Here is a 22,832-nt window from a genome sequence, read left to right on the forward strand (position 1 = left end):
TTCACCAACACCGACTCGTAAGTCGCCTCTCCAGTGTACTCCACTCCGAAGCCACTGAATGTCCCCTCAGTGGTTGGCGAAAATTAGTATCTTATGACTGTCGCACGTCTACGGGTGTTAACAAGTTGATGGAGGACGGTTGGTAATATAGGCTTGAGCGGTGTACTCTCGTGAGGGCATCTGTTCTTCATCTCCTCAGGGCTGATAGGCATGGCCGCATACTCCTCCGTTGCGCTGCGCAAGCCCTGCGCTTGGGCGTGGAATCACAGGTGCACCGTGCTGTGGGCAGTCTCGATGGTGACTGTGGTTTGTGTAGGGCAATAGACCTGATTATGATGGTCCCGTCGTACCCTACCTTGGCCTCGAGAATCTCGGTGCCACATGTTATCTTAATGGTCTTCTACAAAGCCTGTTTCTCATACCACAATTCCGTCGAATCGTGTAAGAACGACGCCACTCCCAGCTTCAAGGCTCTATGACTGGTGCAGATATTGCTCAACTCTAGCGGCCGACTCTGGCAAGCTGGCCTCCCAGCCCTCTTCTCCCAGTCGGTCCGCCTCCAATGGCCTCCAAATAGTGCTGGCCCTCCAAAGCGTCTTTTTCAAGCTCGAGAGTGTCACCAGGGCCCCCGACTCGCCTCCATCAGAATCCTCCAATGGGATGAATGGTGAGGTCGCTTCCTCTGAGTTCCTCGAGATCATCCCTCAGGGCGATCTTCTAGAGCTGCTTCCCGTGGGGAGGATTCTAGTAAGGCCGTGAGCTCAGAAGTCCTGGTGCGGGCCTTTGGTTGGGATACTGCCGACCTGTTCACGCAGCAGGATGCCCAAGAGCTCTCGAGACTCCTGTGTGACAAGCTCGAGGAGGTAGTAGATGCGAGTGCTACTACATCCTACTCGAATATGGTAGATGCTGAAACCGTCGAAATCTGACAAGCTCATTCGGGAGCTGTTCGTGGGGAGGCTGGAGAACTACATCGAATGCCTCGATGTTGATTATAAGAGTACTAAGGAGGAGGTCTTCTATGATCTACAGGTAGTCTTATTCGTTGTTGCTGCTGACTATACCCCATTGTCGGTGTCTAGTTGAATGTCCTGTCACTTACTGGAGAGCCTCTGGGCTCGCTGGAGGACTCCCTTAAGGAGTACTTACAGCCGGAAGTGATGGACGGTGATGACAAGTGCGTCTATGGGTTAAATCGTGCCCTCTGTCATCACGACGTGGATAGGTATGATGCCGAGAAGTTCGGGAAGCAACGGGCCAGGAAGGGTCTGAGGCTCTTGTCGATGCCACCAGTGTTCACGGTGCAGCTCAAGCGGTTCTGCTTCTCGGTCGACACCATGGACATGCAAAAAGTCAATGAATACTTCCAGTTTGGGGATGTCCTCGATATGTCGCCTTATGTAAGCTCTCTTCAGAGAGCATCAGCCTCCCATTGCATCGATCCTTGTCAGCTGGACTGTCCACCGTCGAATGCAGCGGACAGCGAATACGTCCTACACACTGTCCTCGTCCACAACGGTAACGTCTATGGCGGTCACTACTACGCCTTCGTCCGGCCTGAGCTCGGCCAGCCTGGTGGAGAGGAAAAATGGTAGGGAAGGTGGCAAGTATCTGTGGAGTTAACATTGGCTGTATCGTAGGTACCGGTTTGATGACGAAAACGTGACTCGAGTGACCAAGGAAGCAGCGGTAGGTTCATTGCAGGTTTGCATGCATTCACCTTTGGTTGATCGCAGGTTGATGATAACTTTGGCGGGCCCTTCCCTGCCGAGTTTGAGAACCCTTTCGTGGAGGCGGATACACGCCCTGCCCGATCTACTGGCACTAGACGGTCGTCGGCTGGAGGCCGGCAGCAGCAGCAGGGCCGCAGCAACTGCAAGACTCATAGCGCCTACATCCTCACTTACATCAGGTATTGGGATAATACGTACACCGAACTCTCGCTGGATCCCTATAAGCTTTCGTCCGATCGAGTGTGTGCCTTTAGACGGTCGGCTTTAGAGTGGGTGATGAGGCCATGCTCCTTGTCGGAAGTGAACCCCTATCTCCATCGTAGACTATTAGCCTCCACCAATACACCCACTAGTAAGTCGGAAGAGCTCGCTGCTGTTGCATCTTGGGCATTGCTCGTGTTGATAGGCAACTCGTCTAACCCCAGTTCGCTGGAGACCCCTGAGGAAGGCAGCCCAGAGGTAGGGCAGTCCATGGGAGTGTATGGCATCCATCATATCTCAGGGGGAGTCTGCCGAACAGACAGTAGACGTTAGTGTTGTGTGCCTGAATAACGTGTCACTGGTACAACTACTCTCACGACAGTACACTTGGAACCCCGCATCAGTGGTCGACCAAAGTAAGATACGCTACTACTACTCGTAGCTTGTGATTGATTCATGCCTCAGTCATGGCAGCTCTCGCGGAGGACCCCCAGAAACCCAAACTGCCGCCTGGCGCTACTCACACTATTGTCAGCTCGGGAACTCTGGTACGCAATCGCCCTCTGACCTTTCTAAATCCTGTTCGCTTCCAGGTCGAGTCTTTGGCCTCCATTGAAGGTGTTCGAGGCCGGTCTATCGTCCCCAACGGAGCCCCGCCTCCCTCCAGTGTTAAAGTATATCAGCTCGGCCGTGTCGAGATGAGTCCATCATCCAAGGACATGCCAGCATTGAAGTGACCCATGCCCGTCAACAGTCGGCGTTAGTCGTGAGTTTTCAGATTTGTTGAAGTCATTGGCGGATACTTCCTCAGTATGTGTTTACCTCGCAGTGCTTGCAGGGAGCATCCACTAGGTTAGATTTCCGCATACTATAAATGTGGTACTTTTCCTCTCAGCTGGTCAAGTCGCGAGACCTGTGATGATAATAATGCTGGCAGATGAGCAGAGCACTCCTAAGCTAGAGGTGGCCGACACCTTGGGAAAAAAGTCCATTGCAGGTGAGCTCATATCAAGGAGTGAACAGCTCGATGAGAAATTTTCTCAGGGATTCACTTCGGGAGCAAATCACGACTCGTGATGCTGCGCTACTTTGATCCTATCAACAGAACTCTGCAGTTCCTCACTACGGCCACCATCACCCCATCACCGGCTGGTCTTGCCAAAGTTGCTAGGTGAGGCACCAGTCATTCCTGATTGCGTCCCATAGGGCCTCCAGGTACGTTATTAATAAGAGGTTCGGTCGAGCTTCGGAGGCGGCCCATGCCACGGAAAACCTGGCCGAGCGGACGGACTGGAAGCTGTAGCACATCGTATTGCTGGCTGTTGGCGATTCGATGAGCCCCCGCAGGTTCCTCGAACGAGATGGCAGCGCTATAGAGGTTGATGCTCTCAGCGACATGAACAAGTCAGTATTCAACGTAGGAGGTCTTGTCGAGCTCCTTCGACCCTCTAGGGCCCGTCTTAGGATGTCCTTGGGAAGTACCAACGTAGCATTAGTGATGGTGAGGTCATCGTTGTGCAGTGGTACCAGGAAGGAGTCTTCACGGTAGACTATTCCGCTCCTACTCCTAGGCATTGTGGGTGCATGTTCTCAGCTTGGCCAGTATTTTGAGTCCCTCAAGCACTCAGCGCCCGTCACCTTTTTCGCCCACGACCCCTTCACTCGTCTCCATGGCCCGGGTGTGGACTTCGTTGACACGACAGCATCGAGTGAAGGGCCTCCTCGGTACACTACACACGAGGCGATGGTTGATGTAGGCGTGCTACTCCTCGTCGTGTGTTACACTGCAACTGTAGATACGTATCCCACTGCAACAAGCTGTGATGGATCTAGTAGAAGCGAACAGAGACTCCAGCAAGCCGTCTCAATTCCTGTGAGCCCACTATCTGCATCTACTCAATGAATTGTTCTCTCTAGACCTAGCTCTTCAAAAGAGCTCGGCGAACATCTCCTATACATGTAGAACTACCCTAGGGCTTTGCTCAGCACCGGAGACCACTCCACTAGATACACCTATGACCCGTTTTTCGTACCCCTCGACTCCGGTGAGAGCAGCGCCTTGGATGATTGCATCTGCCGAGATTTGGCTACACTAGCAGAAGGAGACCACGGTGGAGCCTTCTCCCATCTGGAGCCCTTCGCGTACTCCCTTGAGCGTTTCCTTCTACCAGCACATGGTTGTTACATTCAGACATCCCGAGTTGCATCTGGTATTCTTGCGTAAACCAGAGCATGCCAGTCCAGAGTTGATGCCAATGATGTGCAGGGCGTAAGGCTTATAGACCATCACTTACTAGTATGGTGTTCGTTCAGGTTCGATGGTCCGAGGGAAGTAGCGGCCACAGTAGTCTGGTACAAGCCCGCCGACCTACTCACTGACGTCATCCGTCTAGCTTTGGATGCCTTGAAGGGATCGGAAGTACCTTTTGTGACAACTCGCGATCGATCGAACGCCTCGTTGGCGGCCAGGTAAAGTTTGGTCTGAAGTCTGGCATCAGAGCTATGGTCACCTCTGCGGCTTCCCAGGAGACGGTGGACGATCCGAAATCGAAGATCTTGATGATGTAAGCTTGTCAGTGGCTCTATCGCCATCCTTGGTGTCGACCAACCCGTCAGATTGGATTCGGAAGACCCCACTTCACAGACCTTCGAAAACGTTCGAGCCACGGAGTTGCCCTGTGCTGGGAGGAGCGACATTTTCTCCGGCCGAGTGGGAGGGAATTACCTCCGAATTGAAGAGAGTGTTGAGAAGAAGGGCGGTGAAGAAGTGATCCCCGTGTACCTCATCGGGCCGCCGCCGCCGTTGCCATTGCCTCCTGCCTGTCCTAACCCGAACTGGCGATGCTAGTTCCCCTCAGGTGCCACGCCACCCGTAATGGACGTTCATTGTTTGGTCATATATTTTTCGTACAATTACCTAAGGGTGAAATATCGGGGTCTGAGTTGCAGCGACGAATAAGTGAGTGGATCTCTCGTCTCACCACCCAAGGGGCCATCGAATGCTGCTGCTATCGCAGGTGCAAAGCTAGAGATCTCAGAAGCTGAAGTGGCACGTTGGCGATTACTCCATTATGATACTGCTTCGTGTACATTTATTAGAACGGATGATACAATGGTGACACTACAGCTGGTGACACCACTGGGCTTAGTGGTGTCTTTTGTCAGATCGATGTGGGTCGCTGGCGTCCCCTAGAGTCCAGCTTCCTCATACTCCGACATCAGCCTCCAGCGTCGGCGGCATCGAGAGGTGATGCAGCTGACCGTCCATTGCATCTCGGCTGAGGTCGGCTCCCATCACATGCTGCTGTTGCTGCTCAAGCTACTATTGTTCTACGTTATTGACTTGTTTGTTGCATACTTACAGCTCTTCTCGATACCACCTCGTACTGATGAATGTAGACTCCTAATGTGAGTGGTGGCCCTCCCTTGCAGTGGGGTGCGCAAGTCTTTGCATGAGCTGCGTTCAGTAGTAGTCAATTCATGTCATCAAAAATGCTCTCTCCTGCAGCCAACACTCGAGCGAAGCGGGACGCGCTCCGTGATAATCCTCAAGGAGGGTTCCTCCCGAGGGCTTTTCCTCATGTCAGTTGGCGGTGAGAGTAACGAACCAGAAATGGTATATTTGGCCATACCATACATCCTCCTTCCCTTTTGCCTCGACGCCGGGCCCATTCTAAGACCTCCCGATCTATCGCATAGGATCCCCATGGATCCCCGCTCCTACTTTGAGTACTCTTCACAATTCCTATTCGATGCCCAGCCGCAGGTTCGCGAACACCATCCTCCAGGGCTACTCCTATACGGTGATAGAGCCCTGCCTTTCCTAACGCAAATGAGTGATGGCAGAGTCCCTGATGATATCACCCTTGGCCTCGGGCTTATGACTGACGCACGAGGCCGAACGTGCAGCAGATACGGTCTGCTGGACACGGCCCATGCCCTGTCTATGGCGCCACTCTTTCCTGCTGACTCACACCTCAACCCTGGAGGTCACCGGTCTCTGTCTGAGAGCTCCCTATCGAGTTGGGAGGAGTCCTCTAGCAGTAGTCACTCGGAGGAATGCTCCTCCGGCCCCTTATCCAAGCCCCTGAGTCAGTCTGGGTGTGGCATCACTGAATTGCCTATCGCCTTCTCCTCGGTATGTGGTTCCCGAACAGCTACCTCCGAGCTCGCCAGGTTCCTCGAGAGAACCTCGGCTGGTCAAACTGGCCAGACAGCACAGTGGCAGCCTAGCGAGATGACGATGATCGATCCGGCGGCTAGATACGTTGGGCATTGTCCTTCTAATGTGAACCTCCGGGTCCTTCTGTGGCGTTCGCATCTGTCTAGCTTATGGTCACTGCCGTTCGATGGTATCGCGAAACTTTGAGCCAGGAACGAGTACGAAATCGCCCAACAGCTTGCTCTGCTACAGCAGCAAGCACGGGCTCTAGGCCAGCTACACGTCACCAGACAGATCTTCACTAGTCAGTTGAAACCGGAATCCTTGCGCTGATGCGTCCACTAGTTCGTAAGCTACGACTCCTAATGTACCAAGTGGACGCACCAGTACGTCATACGCATCGCTACATATAGTTACGAATCGTAATTGTAAGATGGACACAGAGCCACAGCAGAAGCAGCATGATCCTGCTCCCACTACCAGGACTGTGGTGAGGTCCATTCAGCGCAGGGACCGAGATGGCGAATGTACGAGGAGTGGCAATAACGCCTATCCCACCCAAAGGAGAAGACAGTTGAATACATCACTGGCGGCCGGGTGGTTTCGCTGGCTGTAGGAGGCGTAGGCTCCCGACTGCTGCAGGTATGGCTTCGCTACTTCACATGGATGATCAGTTATCGCTTTAGGAGTATCTCAAGTCCGGGCAAGCTACTTCTGAAGAGATCCAATCATTCGGGGAGGAGGAGTGTCGGGCTTCTATCCGCATGCTGGCCACTGACCGTTGTGGGAATTATTTCCTTGAAAAACTGTGCCATCACCTTGACCCGTAGCGCTATCGGTTTTCCCCAGGTTGCAATGCATCACCCGCTACTTCAGACATGATGTTTGCATCTTCCTGGAGGAACTGGTCATCGCTCCAGACTTGTCCAAGAACGCTCGAGAAGTTGCTGGATCGAAAGTTGTTCTGGAAATGGCGAGTCAGTTGAAGGTCGAGAGACAAGATCCGTAGGTTTGCATTGGTCAATGACCGCTGATCTCGTTTTGTCCAGTCCCGATGACATTGTCGAGATCTTCAAAGTGCTTCAAACAAAGTTATGCGAGCCTCCCTGTTTGACATTGCTTGAAGCTGTTGTGGACGCACTCCCTGCAGGAGACCACTCGGACCGATTCATTGATGCTATAATACACAGTAGTAAGCTTCTTCCGTCTAGACGCGTGAGCGTCGTGGCAAATTCCCTTCGTTTTTAACCGATGAACTCCTCAGATTAGCGAACAAACGCAACAGAAGTCTACTCTTATCGACTTGTGTCACGCGCAGGCCTGATTGTAGGATCATTGTGATCATTGGTCTTACTCATGGCTTGTAGGTGTCCCTGAGTTGTGCAAGCGCGTGGGTCTCGTCATTGAAGGTGACACTATAGCCCCCGAACGACAACTCTCGGGCTATGGTTATCGCCTCTTGAAGATCATTAATAGTTTCCATACCGGTCAATCATCGAAGTTTGTCTGAGCGTATTACACTATAATTGTTGACTTATCCGTGTCACGTATAATTCCCTCGAAGACCCTGCACATGCAGTCCCTGCATATGTCCCTGCACATCTATTTGCATGCTGTGATTGATTGAAGTTATCTTGTGTTATTCCAGTAGAGATGATTTCTCTGAGGGCATCAGATCGAACTAAATACCTCTCATACGAACAACAGTGCAAAACCCACAGAGCGCCGCATATGAGAGATTTCGCCACAATTCACTTCAGGGGTCGGCTTCTCTCGACCTACAACGGCCAATCTAGATAAGCCTATTCGATGTATGTGCAGTAGGGATCCTTTCCGAAGGTCGAATTTTCGTACCCCCGCGAAAGGCGTCCCAGATGCCTCGATAGGCTGAAGCAGGTTACCATAATACTTAAGGGATATTATTATGGAACCTCCTCCGTGTTGTGGATATGTCTCAGTCGCATAACTTAGTCGATTGATGGAGTTACTCCTTAGCTCGGAAAGGGGTGGAGAACAAGCTGAGTCATCGTTTGTGTACTACGGATTGGTCTCGCATCCTATCCTGGCAGATGAGAGATCTCGCGTTGCCATGCCGAGTATGCTAGGCGCATTCAATAGTCATTTTTACCCTTCCTATGAGCAAATCAAATCCTTCACAAACAGATGAAACATGCGAAAAGCATATGGTAGCATTAATCTTGCCTAGCGATGGCTCGTCGTAGCTCAGTGGTCACTGGAGCCAGCGACTTCTGTGCTCGGCTCTTCACTTTGTCGTGCAACCGCTTCACTGCTAGACATATGACTTCGTCCCACAGTTGCTGAGTAGGCTGTGGCAGCTCGCTCCTGCAGCACGTCTTTCTCTCAGGCATCAGAATATTTTCCCACTCACCAGCGGGGAAGGAGTAGAGATGACGGAACTCTCTGAATTGCTGTCCTCTCACTTCCAGGGACGATATCGCTCCCGGCTGGTAGGAAGAGGCTCCTAGCAACAACGATGGTCTGAGTCTCCCTATGAATCGTCGGTACATCTCCGACATGTAGACGCTCCTGCCGGACCACTGCTGTATGCGGCTGTAATGGCCCAGAGCGCGATCAGTTTCCAAGTTGTGTTCTTCATCACGAGCCGCTCCCAAAGTGAGACTGAGCGCCATCCGAGAAGTACTCGAGTAACAAAATGAAGTGTCCAATGTCAGAGCTAGCAGCGATGAAGATCCTTGTTAGTGCGGCTCACCTCAGCAGTGTTTCGAACTTCCCCTGGCGAGCCTGGCACAGATAGACATGGTTCGGATGGGCCTTGCGCAGTCGTAACAGAGACATTGGTTCAACAGTGCCACCCCTGGCGTCCGGGAATTGGAGGATTAACGAGAGACTTACCAACACTTCCAGCTTAGCCATTGCCTGAGGAGGATGCTACTCAATAGGACTATGCAGGGAGTATGGCCACCTGCACCGCTGCATCCACGTAGTTCACTGTACAACCATTGAGCCAAGTTGTATTAGACAATACGACGCCGCTGAGCTGGATGCGCCTAACAAGAGTGTAGCCCTCGCGAGCGCCACTGGTTGGTCGACCTCAAGGACGCTCGAGAGTTGGTGATTATCGGCTCGAGCCAGCGTGCACTGAGGGGCCACGAGGGCATATCAGACCCAACGTTCCACAGGCCAGCGTCTGGGAGGAACCCCAGATAGATGAGGGGGTTATGTGGCGACTCCAATGCCGTCAATGCCGACTCACAATTCACCTAAAACCGCAAGACTTCGAGTGGGACCACTTGTGCAGCAGTGGCCAACCTCAGGCGGGACATGTGCCCAAATAGAGTTCAGCGACCTAGCAGCAGGCGTGAGTACACAGCGTACAAGCACCTACATGTCGGGAAAAGGAGAAGCACTTGTGATGAGGATGGTGCACCTGCATCGCCCTCTGAGCTTGTGTGGTGTCCTTCTTACGAGTAGCGGGGCTGATACATATACGCTGCAAACGGGCAAGTCGGAAGTCCACCGGAGCCTCGAGGGCGAACGTCCGTCCTGTGGCGACAGCGTGCATCTTGATCCACACCAAGGAGGTCGAACTGATAACCAGCGACCGGACTTGCTGCCACTCCACCCTTTGGAAGGGGAAACGGCTGCTGTTCTGTGATGGGACCTGACACTGCAACAATGCAAAACAGGCCCGGCTCAGGCGAACAACCCTTTTCCAGATGTACCCTGATATGTGGTAGTAGTAGGAGGAGAGGTCGCTGCCCGAAGCAACCGTCATAGGATAATAGGCCCAACGGCACAGCTGTCAACCTCGAGGCTGCTCCCAAATGCATTACATCATCTTGGTGTAGGAAAATGACGATACTACTAAGCAACTCTCGGTTCCCTAAATAAGTGGGCGAAAAATTCCGCCTCCGGGACCCATCTCGCCAACGGTACTGCGGCAGAGCACTTTATGATGAGCTCACCGAGAACGATCTGTCGTGGTCCTTCAGGGGAAACCATATGATGAGGCCAACTAGCTGATGATGCTGGTGACGAGTAACACAGATCTTGGTGCTTCAACAGCATATCAACCTGCCGCTACCAATACCATCTTTTGGCCACATCTCACTAGCTACAAGACATGATGCAGTTCCACTACCATACATGTATTTCCAAATGCACTACTACTCCCGACAGAGGCTAGCAGCACTTCCTCGACGACAACAGGCGGGCGATGCGGCTCACCCGACGACAGGCACACCCTTACTATGACGATTTACAACTTTTGATGTACTCAATTATATAGTTGTTTATGTGTAGCTACCTTCCTATGAATAGACTCTAGTTTACAATTCATTTCCCGTCGGAAAGCTCGAAGGAAGTCTTCAACGTCCTCCATAGTGGTGATGGGGGCGGCGGCCCCTGGCGACCCTTCTTGTGCTGTTTCCTTAGCGGGCATAGTGAGGAGAAGGCCCTATTCACAGTAGCTACCACTGGATTAACAACAATACTCAACAAAATGTGTTGTTGGTGATAATGGTAAGTAGGAAATAGTGCATTATGATGATGATGACTATGATGATAATGATAATCATAATCACCTGCTGCCGCTTCTGGGACAGGCTTAGCAGGAGTACCGTAGATAGAGACATCAGCATCAACAGGATGGCAGTAGTAGTAGTAGTAGGGGCATCAACAGAGATAGGATAAGCGGGGCCTTTCAGTGCCGAGACGACCAAAGCAACCATAGCAAGTTAAAGCACGAAAAACGGCGGCGGCGGCGGCGGCAGAAGAAGAAGAAGAAGTGTCAATGCCATCCGGAAATGGGGTTTAGATACTTATAACTAACGATTCATAGGGAGCGGTGATCACAGCTCTATTAAGGACGACAAATACCTTAGAGTGTCGAATCACCACCACCACCACCATCGACGATGTGTGTAGTTGACGGTCCCTCTGCTAGAGAAGGACTATGACGATCCGCATCATTCACTTGAGAAGCCTCCTTTGCCTCCCCGTCGCCCCTCTGAGTGTCTTGAGTCGTATGCAGACCAGATCGGCGCTCCAACACCCGAGTCAGCTGCTCCTGTTGTTGTCGGAGGAGGAGGAAATCAGACTGTGGCTGTTGGCCTTGTTGTTGATGTTGTTGACGATTTTGTTGCTGGTGACCCCAACCGTGGTCACCTAGGGGGACCAGTGAGCCTGTTGTATCGTCGTAAGATTGTCTACCACCTTGCTGGTGATGATGGTGACTAGAAGCAGCAACAGCAGTGGGTGCTCCTCTTCCTCCCCTATTGCCTCTACCCCCTCGTGAACCCACATGATAGGATCCCCCTCTACCACCCTTTCGTGGTGAAGGAACAGCACCTCCCCATTGTTGCTGTTGGGTTCCTTCACTGTGTCCTCCAGTAGTGCCCAATGGCATTCCCGACGGCTGCTGATAGTGGCCCGGGAACTTCGTCGGTGCCGTCCCACCTGGATTCGGGAGTAGACTATCTTGTTGTTGTTGTGATGATGGAGAGGGAAAGTTCATCGGAGGCGGTGGGGGAGGATTCCAAGCAACGCCTTGTTGCTGGGCGGCGGCAGCAGCAGCAGCCATGGTCGCAGCTATATACCCCTGCTGGAAGGCGGCAATCGTTGCTGCATCGGCTGTGGTAGTGGCAGCACCAGCAGACACCCCTGGGCCATGGGAAAACTGCATCATAGGAGATACCGGGATGCCGCGTGGGTACATCGTGTTCCCGGTGTATGGCTGTTGTTGCTGTTGGAATTGCTGTTGTTGCCTCTTATTGTTACCACCCCTACGACGACCCTCCTTATTCCTGTCTTCATCATCGTACCCTCCTCCTACTCCTCCTCCGAGGGCCGGAAACTCCGCATTATAGGCAGCTGGGTCGCTCATCAACGTAGGAGGGGCTTTCTGAACTCTACCCAGCTGCGGTATGATGGATACGGCTTGACGATTATAACTAAAAAGAACAACATTTGCCGGACCACTAGCCTATGCTACCATCCTACTCTGGATCATCCAAGTCAGTGCCCTTAGGTATGTGCTTGCGTGCACCCTCCATAGCTGCCAGCTCCTCGTTAGAGCACACTAATGGTGTACCATCATCCTCCTGGAAGATCTTAGCACGTATCTTATTATAATGCTCCTCCCGTTGGTCGACCTGTAAAGATACAAATCAGGCCCAAAAATGACCATACTGATTCTCACCGGGAAATTATGTAAGAGGTTAGCTTCCGAATGCTTGCCGCCTTCATCACTCGAAGACTCCTCGTCCTCAGCCCCCCTAGTAGCCCCCCTCATATTCTTGCCCTTCGACCCGGGGCCTCTCCTGAGGATCTTCACACTACGACCCTTCGTTGGTATGATGCCTGTCGCTGCTGTTGGATCCTCTGCCGTCTCTGATGGGGTGCCTCCACCTGAGGCGCCCCCTTCACTGCAAGTCCCTCTCTCATCAGCGCAGTGCTCCATTCCTTGTTGCTAAAAAATCCCAAATAGAGACAACTCCAACACTAGGCGACTCACCTCCAGCACCCCCTCATCCGAGCGAGCCCGAGTGTCATCATGTGGAGGCCCTCCATGAACATCGTACTGTTCCTGTTGCTGACGATGCCCAGACTCTTGTTGTTGTCTGGACACATACGGCCAGGAATGGCCACTTCCGTCAGCCATCTCCGCTGCCTCCAATGCAGTCCGACATAGCTCTTGCAATATCGTGTTGGGCACACACGTCCTCTCGGTACGTATGAGGGTTACTGTACTCATCTCAGATCCCTTCGTGTAGTCAACTTCACGATCCATCCTGATGTTAGTACACTACTACTGCTAATATCGGGAATGTGACCTACCTATAATAGTCCCCGAGCTTATGTATCAGCATCCTCTGATATTTTCCTAAAGGGTTCGTCAACTTCAACCTTTCCGAATCGGTTTCCGTTATCTACAATGGACACTAGTAATTCCCCATTGTTCCCTTCTCCGGCCCCTACCATTCTTTTTATAGCAGGCTCCACCTCTAGGAGCAAACGCCTATGCTGAGGCTGTTTCAATGCACTGACGATGGCTCGATCAACGGTCTCAGTTGCTGCTGAGGACTCGTCGAAATGGACAATCTGCTGCTTCGAGTTCCCCGGCATCCCTCCACGCCTATTGTGCGGTGGCCCTGAGAGCCAGTGTATGGGCCACGGTCCCAATCCTTTACTACTGTGTTGTTGCATCCCCCTGGGATTGAACCCGGGACCTCCCTGTTGTGGTGGCTGTTGTTGCTGACCGGTCATAGTGGGGGGCAATACATTGCCCATGATTGATGGTACCATGCCGCTGTTGGGTCCATAGGCTCCCATCGGATATGCAGCCATCATGAAAGGCCCGCCTCCAGGGGCAGGTACTGCATACACTCCACCTGGCGCTGCTGGGTACCCCCCACTACCACCCATATCAGAGCTGCCAGTGAAGCTCTGTGGGGGAGGGGGTGGGTAGTAGTGCCCTCCCATATGGGTTAGTGATGACTGCTCCTGCTGGGATGCCGGTTGTTGCTGTTGTAGGTTGACTGCATTAGGTTGACCACCGTTTTCGAACACCCCCTTAGAGGCTGACGATGCAGAAAATTGCCTTGTGAAAGGCGGCTGGGGGCCGCCGCCGCTCATTCAGATTGATAAAAAGAAAGAGGGCAATGCCCCGAAAGTAAAGTACAACGCTGAATGGTCCCATCATAAACCCCGCTACCCCCCCAGCCCAGTCATAAACATCCACCCACAAGAGTCCCTTAGTGGCCCACGGGTCGATAGTCATACGACTTCTCAGTGACATCACCGCACCTTGTTATGAGTCATCATTTGAGCCCATATACTCGTGTGCTATAGACCTCTGTAAGTGCACGACTATAAGATGAAGCCATCTCAACTGTGGCATCCCTTTACGATGACGATCTCCGTCCTCCACCTTCATATTCCATGTAGACACTAGAGGAACCCAACTCATTCTATTCGATAATACACACTAGCTGGAGCGCCTCGCACTCGCGTCTATTGCTATTGATAGGCACTGATACCAACCGGCCAACCCTGAAACGGTCAGACTGAGCATGAACGAGGGGATTGTCGAAACAAAAAGCCTGTGATATCGATCACAATGGCGAGCGCGGTTGTTGGCGCAAACTCACAATGACGTCATCGTTGAACCACCATCCTGCTACTGTATATGTCTCGTGTACCTAATGCTTTCGAAATGAACTATGATGGTTGGGGATCTGCACGGTGAGCATCTCACGACAATATTTTGCCCATTATGAGTCCGCATTCAGACCCAACGCCGCTTTAGCTGCTCTTACCACACTACAATCGATTCAGAACATGGAACATTACTCGAGTGGGGAATAGGTTACTCGTATCCTCCAGTACCCGCTGACCGCAAGTTCGAGCCGCGGCTGTGGACTTTCTACCTAATTTTTATCGCTAGTATGGCGCAAATGATCAGGTACATCATCATCATCATCATCGCCATCTACGGAACATCCACTATCATATACTATTGAACCAAGTAATAGTAGTAGTAGTAGTAGTAGTAGTAGTAGCAGTAGTGAAGATAATAGGGATGGTATCGGTAGTGATAAGAGGGATAGTAGTGACATCTGAGATGAACTCCTTAATCTCTCGCTTACCTAAATCCCATGCCAGGTAGTAAGCGACAACGGACGCTATCGGGGGACGAAACGGCATGCAGTCCTGCCTTTGCTGGTGGCCTAAGGCATACTCACTCTGCCGTCTCCAAAAGGGATCGAGCCCGTCGCAAACCCGAGTACATCCGCTTCTCCCGATTTGGCGAGACCAGGACGGAGGGCTATACTCACTCTGCCGTTTCCAAAAGGGATCGAGTCCGTCGCAAACCCGAGTACATCCGCTTCTCCCGATTTGGCGAGACCAGGACGGAGGGCTATACTCACTCTGCCGTTTCCAAAAGGGATCGAGTCCGTCGCAAACCCGAGTACATCCGCTTCTCCCGATTTGGCGAGACCAGGACGGAGGGCTATACTCACTCTGCCGTTCCAAAAGGGATCGAGTCCGTCGCAAACCCGAGTACATCCGCTTCTCCCGATTTGGCGAGACCAGGACGGATTCTCCGAAACAGGTGAGCACTATCGTCACTGAATATGCAGTGTGGTGTCGGATGCCCTCAGGTGTCTCTGTCTTTGCCACATAACCATCATAACCGCATATTTGAAGATGAATCGTTAGGATATAGCTCTTCTACGTCAAACGATGCGGTCTTGGATGCACTCAATGAAGCATTCGGTAAAACATAAGATTTGCTGCTAGGTAGCAGAGCTCCCTACTCTCAGCGCAAGGCCGGGATGCTTCGAATCGACTTGATCAGCCGTCGTGTGTTTTCAGCCTCCCCAGTAGGATGCGATTTTCCTCGCTATGATGGTATTCTATACTGACTTGTTCAGTCCATCGCGAGTCCAACTCAGTCGGCGGTGTGCCCAAGTCTACCTCGTGGGAAGGCTTGACAGGATCTCCGCGAATGCACTATCTAGTACCGTCAACCAGGAGGACCCAGACTAAGTCGGAAATGGTAGGGAACTTTTCCACGTGCACTGCTAAGGGGTTATCGTAGGGCCGCCGTCAAGGATCCCCGTCTCGGAAGGTTCCCTCCTGGGCCGAAAACTTGATCGCAGACGAGGTACTATCTAGTCCATCTCGAGGTGTCTATCCAGGTTTTTCATGTAGCCGACTGAGCCCCCCAAGATTCGACTCGGGGAGGCTGGCAGGAGTCGTTTGAAGGCTATACTCTCTCAGAGTCTTCGCAACAACCCTGGTCTGCGGGCCGTAGGAGCCTCTGACCACCCTCATATCTCATCGTTGTTGTTTGCACTATAAGGTATGTAACAGCATCGCTAGACTCAAGAGTGCTACGGTACAACAACTACTGCGTATGGCTGAGGTATGCGGGTGCATGGACCAGGCCTTGGCTATTGCTCGAGACTTCCACCGCACTAGAGCAATTAAGGTTAGTTCACCAGCACCCTGGCCTCACCAGATCGCTAGTATTCAGAGCCGGAAGCCGCGAACCCCGCGGAGCAGTCAGTCATCGAATAGTGTAATCACCAGTTTACGACACCACGAGGCAATCCTCTGTTCAGGTGATACAGTCGGCTTTCGGGGGAGTCCGTAGGGATGATGTCTCTACTGGTAATACTGAGCTGCATTCGACACGCAGCTGGATGAGGACTTAGACCAATGACATATCAATTCATGAGACATGCTTTGAACGGGGCGACGCCTCTGCATGGGTGCCACTTCCTAGTATTGTTATCTGGCGTGTTTTTCCATTGCCAATTTTACCAAGCCCTAATTTGTCATGGTTGCTATAATGGTCGCGTTGGTTAATCGTTGGAGAAACGCAAACGGACGAAAAGGAGAAACAGAATGTGGTAATATTGCACAGAAACAGTAGAGATATTTCAACTATACATTCACCATTTATGGACATCTTTATCGCCAGTGGACATGAAGGAATCGATAACGATAGAAAAAGCGGCAAAACCAGCACAGCCCATTGCCATAGCCTGAGGCCCTCCTTTGTAAGCTAGAGCGGCACCAGTGAGACAACCAGCATAAATAGAGTTGTTGAGATCATGAGATCCTCTGGCACGCTCTACAAAGCAGTCAACGCCCGAGTACACGGCTCCGCACTGAAATAAAGCAAAACAGAAGTTATTTTCGCGGAGCGACGCACCCAATTAGTAGTACCACTGCAAATCCTTTTGCCATCGAGAGGGATGCCTGTCCGAAGCCTTTGTACGCCTGGCGAACCTGTTGACGGAATGGGAGACTCGCATCGACATCTATGGGTTGCATCGTGTGGAAGAAACCACCCATTAGGAGACCGAGAGCCCCTCCCATGAAGTAGGAGGACACGGCTCGACCGATACATGATTCGAAGATGACTTGTGGGTTCATCTTGATACGTTGCCAGTAGGTGAGGTTACTGTACTCGGCCTGGTCCTTGTTAACGAAGGACAAGTGACGATACTCGGGACGTAGGAATATATCGATGGTGTCGTCCATTTGGGTAGGAGGAGGAGATGTACGATCAAGTTCGGCTGTTGAGAGGCCTTCTGTCGTCGCTGATGAGGAGGCTTCGGCCATTAGATTTGAAACACTATAAAACTATCGATGGGAACTTCGATACCCAGTGTAGGAAAATATGCATATGGTCAACAACCGCATGTGTTGGTGGCTGAAAAGATTTTGAAAATTTTTTTATTGATTTCTGAACACTTGTACCCCAGTCGTGAGTAAGCTACTATATTTCATGAGGAAACTCCCGAGCTCAGCTGAGGGAAGCGAACATATATCAACACTATCAATGCCGGCCTACTCAGCAAGATCACCACGGGCGAGGAACAAACTATATAGGAACCTGCAGCAACGATCAGATCTAATACATCCTCAGTGAATGGGCAACTGTGATGGTAAAGACATATCGAGCGTTTCTATTTTCTCTAGAGTACTAAAAGACTGTGCAACGACTCATGGTGCTGGTCATTTGATCAGGCGACATACCTCCCAAAACCACTGGCTGTCGTCATTGTACACGAGTAGGGTGACTACACTATGTCCAACCTAGCTGAGTATGTTCCTCTAATAGTACCTGTCCTGTCCTCCACAATGATCCATAGCTGGTTAGAATTAGGTGCATCTTTAACGAATCCACCTAGTTGAAGTTGTGCTCGACCGAACGAGTAGCGAACACTCTTGCACTCTTACAATCACTTGCTCTTCCCTTATCGCACTGGTAATGAAAACGCATATGTCTAAACCGTTCTACTTTGCCCCTCATCACAGTCCTATGGAATTATGAGGGGGAAATCGAGTCAAGTTGAACTCAAACCAAGAACGTGAATTGGCCAAGGATTGGGCGCCTTGAAATGTCTAAGTAGTAGATTCCAATGAGATGAACTATCAGTGGTGATCTACTGCACACCTAGAGGGACGAGTACGACCTCAATCAGTCTCAGAGCGTGTCAGCAACCTCATATCATTGACATGACGACTGAGAATCTGCGAGTTTTTCGGAGTCTTGGAAGACTCCGTGAAAATCCAAGCACGTCGCGTCACGGGACAGGCATGCGTGCTATGACCCAACTCGTTGTCACCCGTATTGTGTTCAGAGATTTTTCAGCGGACTTTACGATAAACTTCCATCTAATAATGAGGCTTCCTCCTCCTGGAACAGCGCCTAGTCTGGTCGATGTTGAGCTTGTTGAGATGACCAAAGAGTGGTCCCCTATCAAGAAGCGAATGTACAAGACTCAGGTTTGCAAGTATTTCATCCGTGGCCGATGTATGCACGGACTATTATGCGCGTTCGCCCATTCGGTTGACGAGCTCAACAGGAAGCCCGATCTTTCTAAGACAAAGCTCTGTACAAAGGTCGGTTGCGTGGATCCAGGCTGTGCCTTTGCTCATACTTTGGCTGAGTTAAGGGTGGATCCCGCTGTCAACGACAACAGCATGGAGAAGCAGATTCTCGCTCGGTTCGATAACCCAACCTATGCGGATTACTTTGAAGAACAACGAAGTATTTTATCATTTGCTAATGAGAGTGGTTGCTATAGTGGTGTTGGATTAGGGCTACTGTCGGCTCCGCCGCACACTGTTGTTTCCCGCCAGTCCCCTATTAAGAACGAGAAACCGATGCTGACTAGGGTTCCTCGTCGGCAGTGTCCTAAACTTTCGACAGAGGTCAGAGCCTCTCCTCCTCCTCCTGTTGCGGCTATGGGGTCCTCATGTTCCACATCTACAACAGACAATTTCAACGAGATCAAAGACCTTATAGAACGCTTAAAACTACTTTCGCACCTGGAAGAAGACACAAGTGATGTGCATACCACTGGGCTTTAGCCCGCAAGGTAGAGGATGCGTGAATTCTGTTTGAAGGAGAGCCACCTACTTAAAGATGCTTATCCTCCTTAACTATCAACCTATGTCATCTGGTGCTACTTTACATTATGTTAGAGTTATGGTCGAATATGGGAAGGTATGATTCGTGCTACTTGTATGCTAAATCACTTCCCAACTATCGGCCCCATCGGTCGTCACTATACTAAATCGCTATTCTTAGGCGTATAATTTTCCTGGTGCGGTGTTGCAAGGATCAATGCCCCCAGTGCGTATTCTGTTCTGCTTTAACCGATATGAAGTCTGACCTGCCTTTGTTCTTCGGTCATTGAAACACATTGTTAGTCTGAGTTGAGTTACGGAGGTAACTGGGTTGAGATCAAGAGGGCTGATGAGGGAAAGCTCTTCGCATTTATTGCTGAGAGGCATCACACCTAAGGGCAAGTTTCATCGTTATTACTACTCGACGCTTCGGAAACTGCTCAGAGGAGATAGTTTTAGAGCTCAACGGGCATTTCGACACGTATGGTCAATTTCGTGACATTCGTACTGCTATGCAGATGAGTTTGTTACTAGGAGGAAGGTCATTCGGACGGCCCATCGTGACTTTCTCAAGGGGGCTATGCTTGTTCCGACCTCGGAAAGGTCTGACAAGCAGCAGCTCAACCCTTGCCGTATTTGTCCAGGGCGAGTATCTTTGGTTAGTGGTATGGAAAATCCGCGTAGAGGTAGAGAGAATAGCGCTGAAGAAGGTGCCTATCAGATCTAGACAGGGATACGCTAGCATAGAGGAAGCCTACAGAGAAAGGGTGTTCTTTTATTGAGTTCCTCCCAGGTACAGCTAGCACTGGATGCTGGTGATAGCCTCTCGATGAGGCTTCGATGCACGCTACGTTGCCGTAGAGGTTACTGCAGGTAAGGCATAGTATTTCGTAATAAGCCCTCTACGTATGGTTACGGTAGAGGGCGAGCTTACGAGTTGCCCTCAACTTGTCGTTAGATAGCTTTGCATTCGTCTGTCACAGACCACTAAGGAGAGGCTCCTGAGGAGTAGCTAGAGTACTACGATGGAGTTTTCTAACAGCAATACAACTAATGCTATTCCGTGCAATATATTGTTGTCTCAGCAGTGTGGAGCTATTGAGTTGGAGGAGTGAGGGATATCCTGGTTTTTGGGGTCGGCTCACTAGGTTTTACATCCTCGCCAATGACTGACCACGACAGGATCGGTCAAACCTCCACCTTCACGGCACTTGGAGGACAGTCGCTGACAAGCCTAAGGTGGCACGTGGCCATCGGGCTTGCGGCCCTCGCAGCAGTCCAGTCCACTGTTGCTCTGGTCAGCGCTGAGTCATCGACCTCATCCTCCTCGAGAGGCGATGGCTCCCCAGTAGATGACGATGTTCTGGTAGCTGAACCTGGGGGCTTTGATTTGATCGTCGTATCCTGCAATGGTATTCTCAGGCTAGGCCCCAGCCGTACCGCTGTGCAGCTGGCTTGCCACCATCTGCACCTATGGTCAAGGGTCCTTCCAGTGGAGACAGCGCCGGTGCTGGCTTCCAGCTGGGTAGTAGTAGTAGTAGTAGTAGTAGTAGTAGTAGTAGTAGTAGTAGTAGTAGTAGTAGTAGTAGTAGACTTGTAGCCGTTGTAGGTCCTGACTTTGCGGATTCTGTGTGCAACTCTCTATGTGGCGGGGGAGTGCCTGCCCATCACGAGGAACCCACCGCGAGCAGGTAAGTTGAATCTGCACTTGGTAAGAACTAGAGGTTCGTCAGCAGTACGATGGAGGATAATGATAGAGGCTCCGTGAGAGGAGTGAATGCTGCGGAAGTTGCAGCTCTAGCTTTGGTTACTGGCATGTGCCTCATGGGCTGTGCTTACTCTGTGAAGCTACTGTGTAGGAAGAGGTAATGCCGTAATGCTCCCTGCTCTTTGCGTGAAAAACTGCTGCTATCTACTTTAGGTGTAAATGTAGACTATGCAGTGGACACTATCAGCTGATCAAACGGCTGGGTAAGCCACTCACTGGGTAGTACTCTCGAGCCTATACGAAATCAGTGGTTGTGTACGGGTTTGGTTCTTCTACGTCGAATCATATGACGCCCACTTGGCGGCGGCGGCGGCCTGATTCCGGGATGGTCTCAGCTATCCTTAGGTAGTGGCGGCTTTGGGGAGGTATATTTGGTCGCATCTCCGGATCACAGTAAAGAGCTATTCGCAGCTAAGAAAATACCGGTGAGCCGCCCGTAGTCGACTTCTGTCCATTATAAGACTGTGTAAGGTCTCGAATGTAACAGAGGCTGACAGCTTCTCCTCCGAGGCTAAGGAATTGGCTCGCTTGCACCATAGGTATGAGAACTAGTACTGTGAGGGTGGTCATATGTAATGGTAGGTATATAGTCTCCTATGTGGACGACTTTATCCACATTGAGTATACACTGTGGGGAGCGAAGACCTTCTTCTTTGTTCTTATGGAGTATTGCTCTAGTGGTAATAGAATTATGAGAGCTGATGATTATTGGTAGAGCCAGAGGTAGGTGATGTGAAGCATCAAGTTGAAAAGAACTTTGGTCAACTGACAGAAGCAACAGTGCTCGCGTGGTTTCAGCAGCTGTGTCAGGTAGTAATAGGGTACTAGTTATGGTAGCGTTGATTGATCGTGAGTGTCTCCTACAGTGTTGCAGATATGTGCGCTTTCCTCAGCTGAGCTTGAGAGTTGCCCTATTGATTATAGGAGTTTACATACGAATCCGTGTCGAATTGTACAGGAATCAATGAGAATTTTCCAGAATTTCCTCAGATTTTCAATATTGTCACCAACATATGTGGTTGACGATGTATACATTTCCCCACACCGGTCTCCTTAAGGGCAGTGTAGCGTGCCGCTTCAGGTTGGACAATTGTGCAAATTGTCCCCATCGTTTTCAGGCTGTGCAATATCTGCATTCACAAAATGTGATACACAGGGACATTAAGTCTCAGAACGTTTTCCTGACCGAGAATGGTGATGTGAGACTAGGCGACTTCGGTCTGTGTAAGCACGACAAGATGCGTAAGGAGACTAACCGAGGAGGCAGACTGAAGAGGACCTTAAGGAAGCCCTTCGCCCTCTACCGTAGGGCTGCTACTGCTATGTCGACTAGCAGTGATTCGGTTCAAGTCGGTAAGTCTAGTAGTGGGAGTAGTTGGACAGTGGTAGTATCTCCAATTACGGTTAGGTACAGATTGCTATATGTCGCCAGAGATGCTGTGTTCGGCTGAGTGTGGTAAGCCTGCTGACGTGTGGAGTCTGGGTTGTGTCCTGTTCGAGATGTGCTCGGGGAAGTAGGACTATGGTTTGGTGTTATAAGGGGAAGGTCGAGGCTATTCAGGTTTATATGGGAGCTCGATAGCAATATTGGTATCGATATGATTAGTGATAAGTCGTCCCCTTCGGAGGTGGGTTAGTGTCGGCCATTTCATAGCGCAGTGACGGTCTTGTATGCCGTCCAGGTCTACTCAATGCTTATGTCTTACATGTCACCTTGTGTTGGCCCGGGCACTCGCAGTTTGGTGAAGAAAATTCTGGATCCGGATCCGAGGAAAAGGCCGACCATTGGTGATATCCTTCGCAAAAAGGTAGAAGACTTTAGCTTACCTCTCGCGACTAGTGGGCCCCTGATCAGGTGGTGAAGCGTAGCAGTCGTAGTGCATCATCAGTACGGTTCGGAATAGGAGGGTATAGGGAGCACGAAGGAAACTCTGGAGGTAACCGCTTTGTAATGCTTTGGGGCATCCAGAGTTGCCCTGTAGTCGACATAGGAGACGACGAGAGTACGAGCAGTTCGGATGAGGTTGTGGAGTGCTGAGCTTGCAGTAGT

General features: G+C 51.1%; 7 protein-coding genes across 7 annotated transcripts; 4 read left to right on the forward strand and 3 right to left on the reverse strand.

Moving 5' to 3' along the window:
• Positions 1 to 128: 128 nt before the first annotated feature.
• On the forward strand, positions 129 to 4,810 carry Pmar_PMAR007682 (hypothetical protein; the record flags this gene model as incomplete). The annotated part of the gene is made up of 28 exons (XM_002769222.1): positions 129 to 142; positions 200 to 269; positions 317 to 441; positions 489 to 667; positions 709 to 863; positions 907 to 1,032; positions 1,083 to 1,177; positions 1,226 to 1,400; positions 1,452 to 1,591; positions 1,641 to 1,689; positions 1,737 to 2,192; positions 2,236 to 2,350; positions 2,400 to 2,482; positions 2,528 to 2,667; positions 2,713 to 2,786; positions 2,830 to 2,931; positions 2,979 to 3,105; positions 3,150 to 3,233; positions 3,282 to 3,351; positions 3,399 to 3,479; positions 3,529 to 3,687; positions 3,731 to 3,807; positions 3,942 to 4,076; positions 4,126 to 4,203; positions 4,248 to 4,353; positions 4,404 to 4,498; positions 4,551 to 4,701; positions 4,793 to 4,810. 28 exons carry the CDS (start codon positions 129 to 131, stop codon positions 4,808 to 4,810), a joined length of 3,279 nt encoding a protein of 1,092 aa, XP_002769268.1.
• Positions 4,811 to 6,529: 1,719 nt separating this feature from the next.
• Positions 6,530 to 7,606, forward strand: Pmar_PMAR007683 (hypothetical protein; the record flags this gene model as incomplete). The annotated part of the gene is made up of 5 exons (XM_002769223.1): positions 6,530 to 6,586; positions 6,783 to 6,922; positions 6,973 to 7,101; positions 7,146 to 7,285; positions 7,464 to 7,606. The coding sequence occupies 5 exons, from the start codon at positions 6,530 to 6,532 to the stop codon at positions 7,604 to 7,606; spliced, it is 609 nt and encodes a 202-aa protein (XP_002769269.1).
• A 682-nt stretch (positions 7,607 to 8,288) lies between these two features.
• Positions 8,289 to 10,519, reverse strand: Pmar_PMAR007684 (hypothetical protein; the record flags this gene model as incomplete). The annotated part of the gene is made up of 11 exons (XM_002769224.1): positions 8,289 to 8,439; positions 8,486 to 8,578; positions 8,623 to 8,736; positions 8,828 to 8,994; positions 9,041 to 9,125; positions 9,169 to 9,338; positions 9,388 to 9,459; positions 9,506 to 9,739; positions 9,801 to 9,961; positions 10,044 to 10,152; positions 10,385 to 10,519. The coding sequence occupies 11 exons, from the start codon at positions 10,517 to 10,519 to the stop codon at positions 8,289 to 8,291; spliced, it is 1,491 nt and encodes a 496-aa protein (XP_002769270.1).
• A 725-nt stretch (positions 10,520 to 11,244) lies between these two features.
• Positions 11,245 to 13,560, reverse strand: Pmar_PMAR007685 (hypothetical protein; the record flags this gene model as incomplete). Its single annotated transcript, XM_002769225.1, has 8 exons — positions 11,245 to 11,312; positions 11,404 to 12,029; positions 12,079 to 12,230; positions 12,278 to 12,547; positions 12,593 to 12,869; positions 12,916 to 13,007; positions 13,057 to 13,229; positions 13,272 to 13,560. The coding sequence occupies 8 exons, from the start codon at positions 13,558 to 13,560 to the stop codon at positions 11,245 to 11,247; spliced, it is 1,947 nt and encodes a 648-aa protein (XP_002769271.1).
• A 2,981-nt stretch (positions 13,561 to 16,541) lies between these two features.
• On the reverse strand, positions 16,542 to 17,217 carry Pmar_PMAR007686 (conserved hypothetical protein; the record flags this gene model as incomplete). The annotated part of the gene is made up of 2 exons (XM_002769226.1): positions 16,542 to 16,760; positions 16,819 to 17,217. 2 exons carry the CDS (start codon positions 17,215 to 17,217, stop codon positions 16,542 to 16,544), a joined length of 618 nt encoding a protein of 205 aa, XP_002769272.1.
• Positions 17,218 to 18,282: 1,065 nt separating this feature from the next.
• On the forward strand, positions 18,283 to 19,410 carry Pmar_PMAR007687 (hypothetical protein; the record flags this gene model as incomplete). Its single annotated transcript, XM_002769227.1, has 4 exons — positions 18,283 to 18,652; positions 18,704 to 18,816; positions 19,196 to 19,240; positions 19,318 to 19,410. 4 exons carry the CDS (start codon positions 18,283 to 18,285, stop codon positions 19,408 to 19,410), a joined length of 621 nt encoding a protein of 206 aa, XP_002769273.1.
• A 1,077-nt stretch (positions 19,411 to 20,487) lies between these two features.
• Positions 20,488 to 22,820, forward strand: Pmar_PMAR007688 (serine/threonine protein kinase 2, putative; the record flags this gene model as incomplete). Its single annotated transcript, XM_002769228.1, has 13 exons — positions 20,488 to 20,539; positions 20,624 to 20,705; positions 20,751 to 20,879; positions 20,936 to 20,985; positions 21,128 to 21,207; positions 21,254 to 21,321; positions 21,365 to 21,462; positions 21,510 to 21,592; positions 21,901 to 22,087; positions 22,191 to 22,296; positions 22,437 to 22,590; positions 22,638 to 22,719; positions 22,765 to 22,820. The coding sequence occupies 13 exons, from the start codon at positions 20,488 to 20,490 to the stop codon at positions 22,818 to 22,820; spliced, it is 1,227 nt and encodes a 408-aa protein (XP_002769274.1).
• Between the last annotated feature and the right edge of the window lie 12 nt (positions 22,821 to 22,832).

This window comes from Perkinsus marinus, assembly GCF_000006405.1.
Source record: "Perkinsus marinus ATCC 50983 genomic scaffold scf_1104296966226, whole genome shotgun sequence".
In the NCBI taxonomy this organism is placed as follows: Eukaryota; Perkinsozoa; order Perkinsida; family Perkinsidae; genus Perkinsus; species Perkinsus marinus.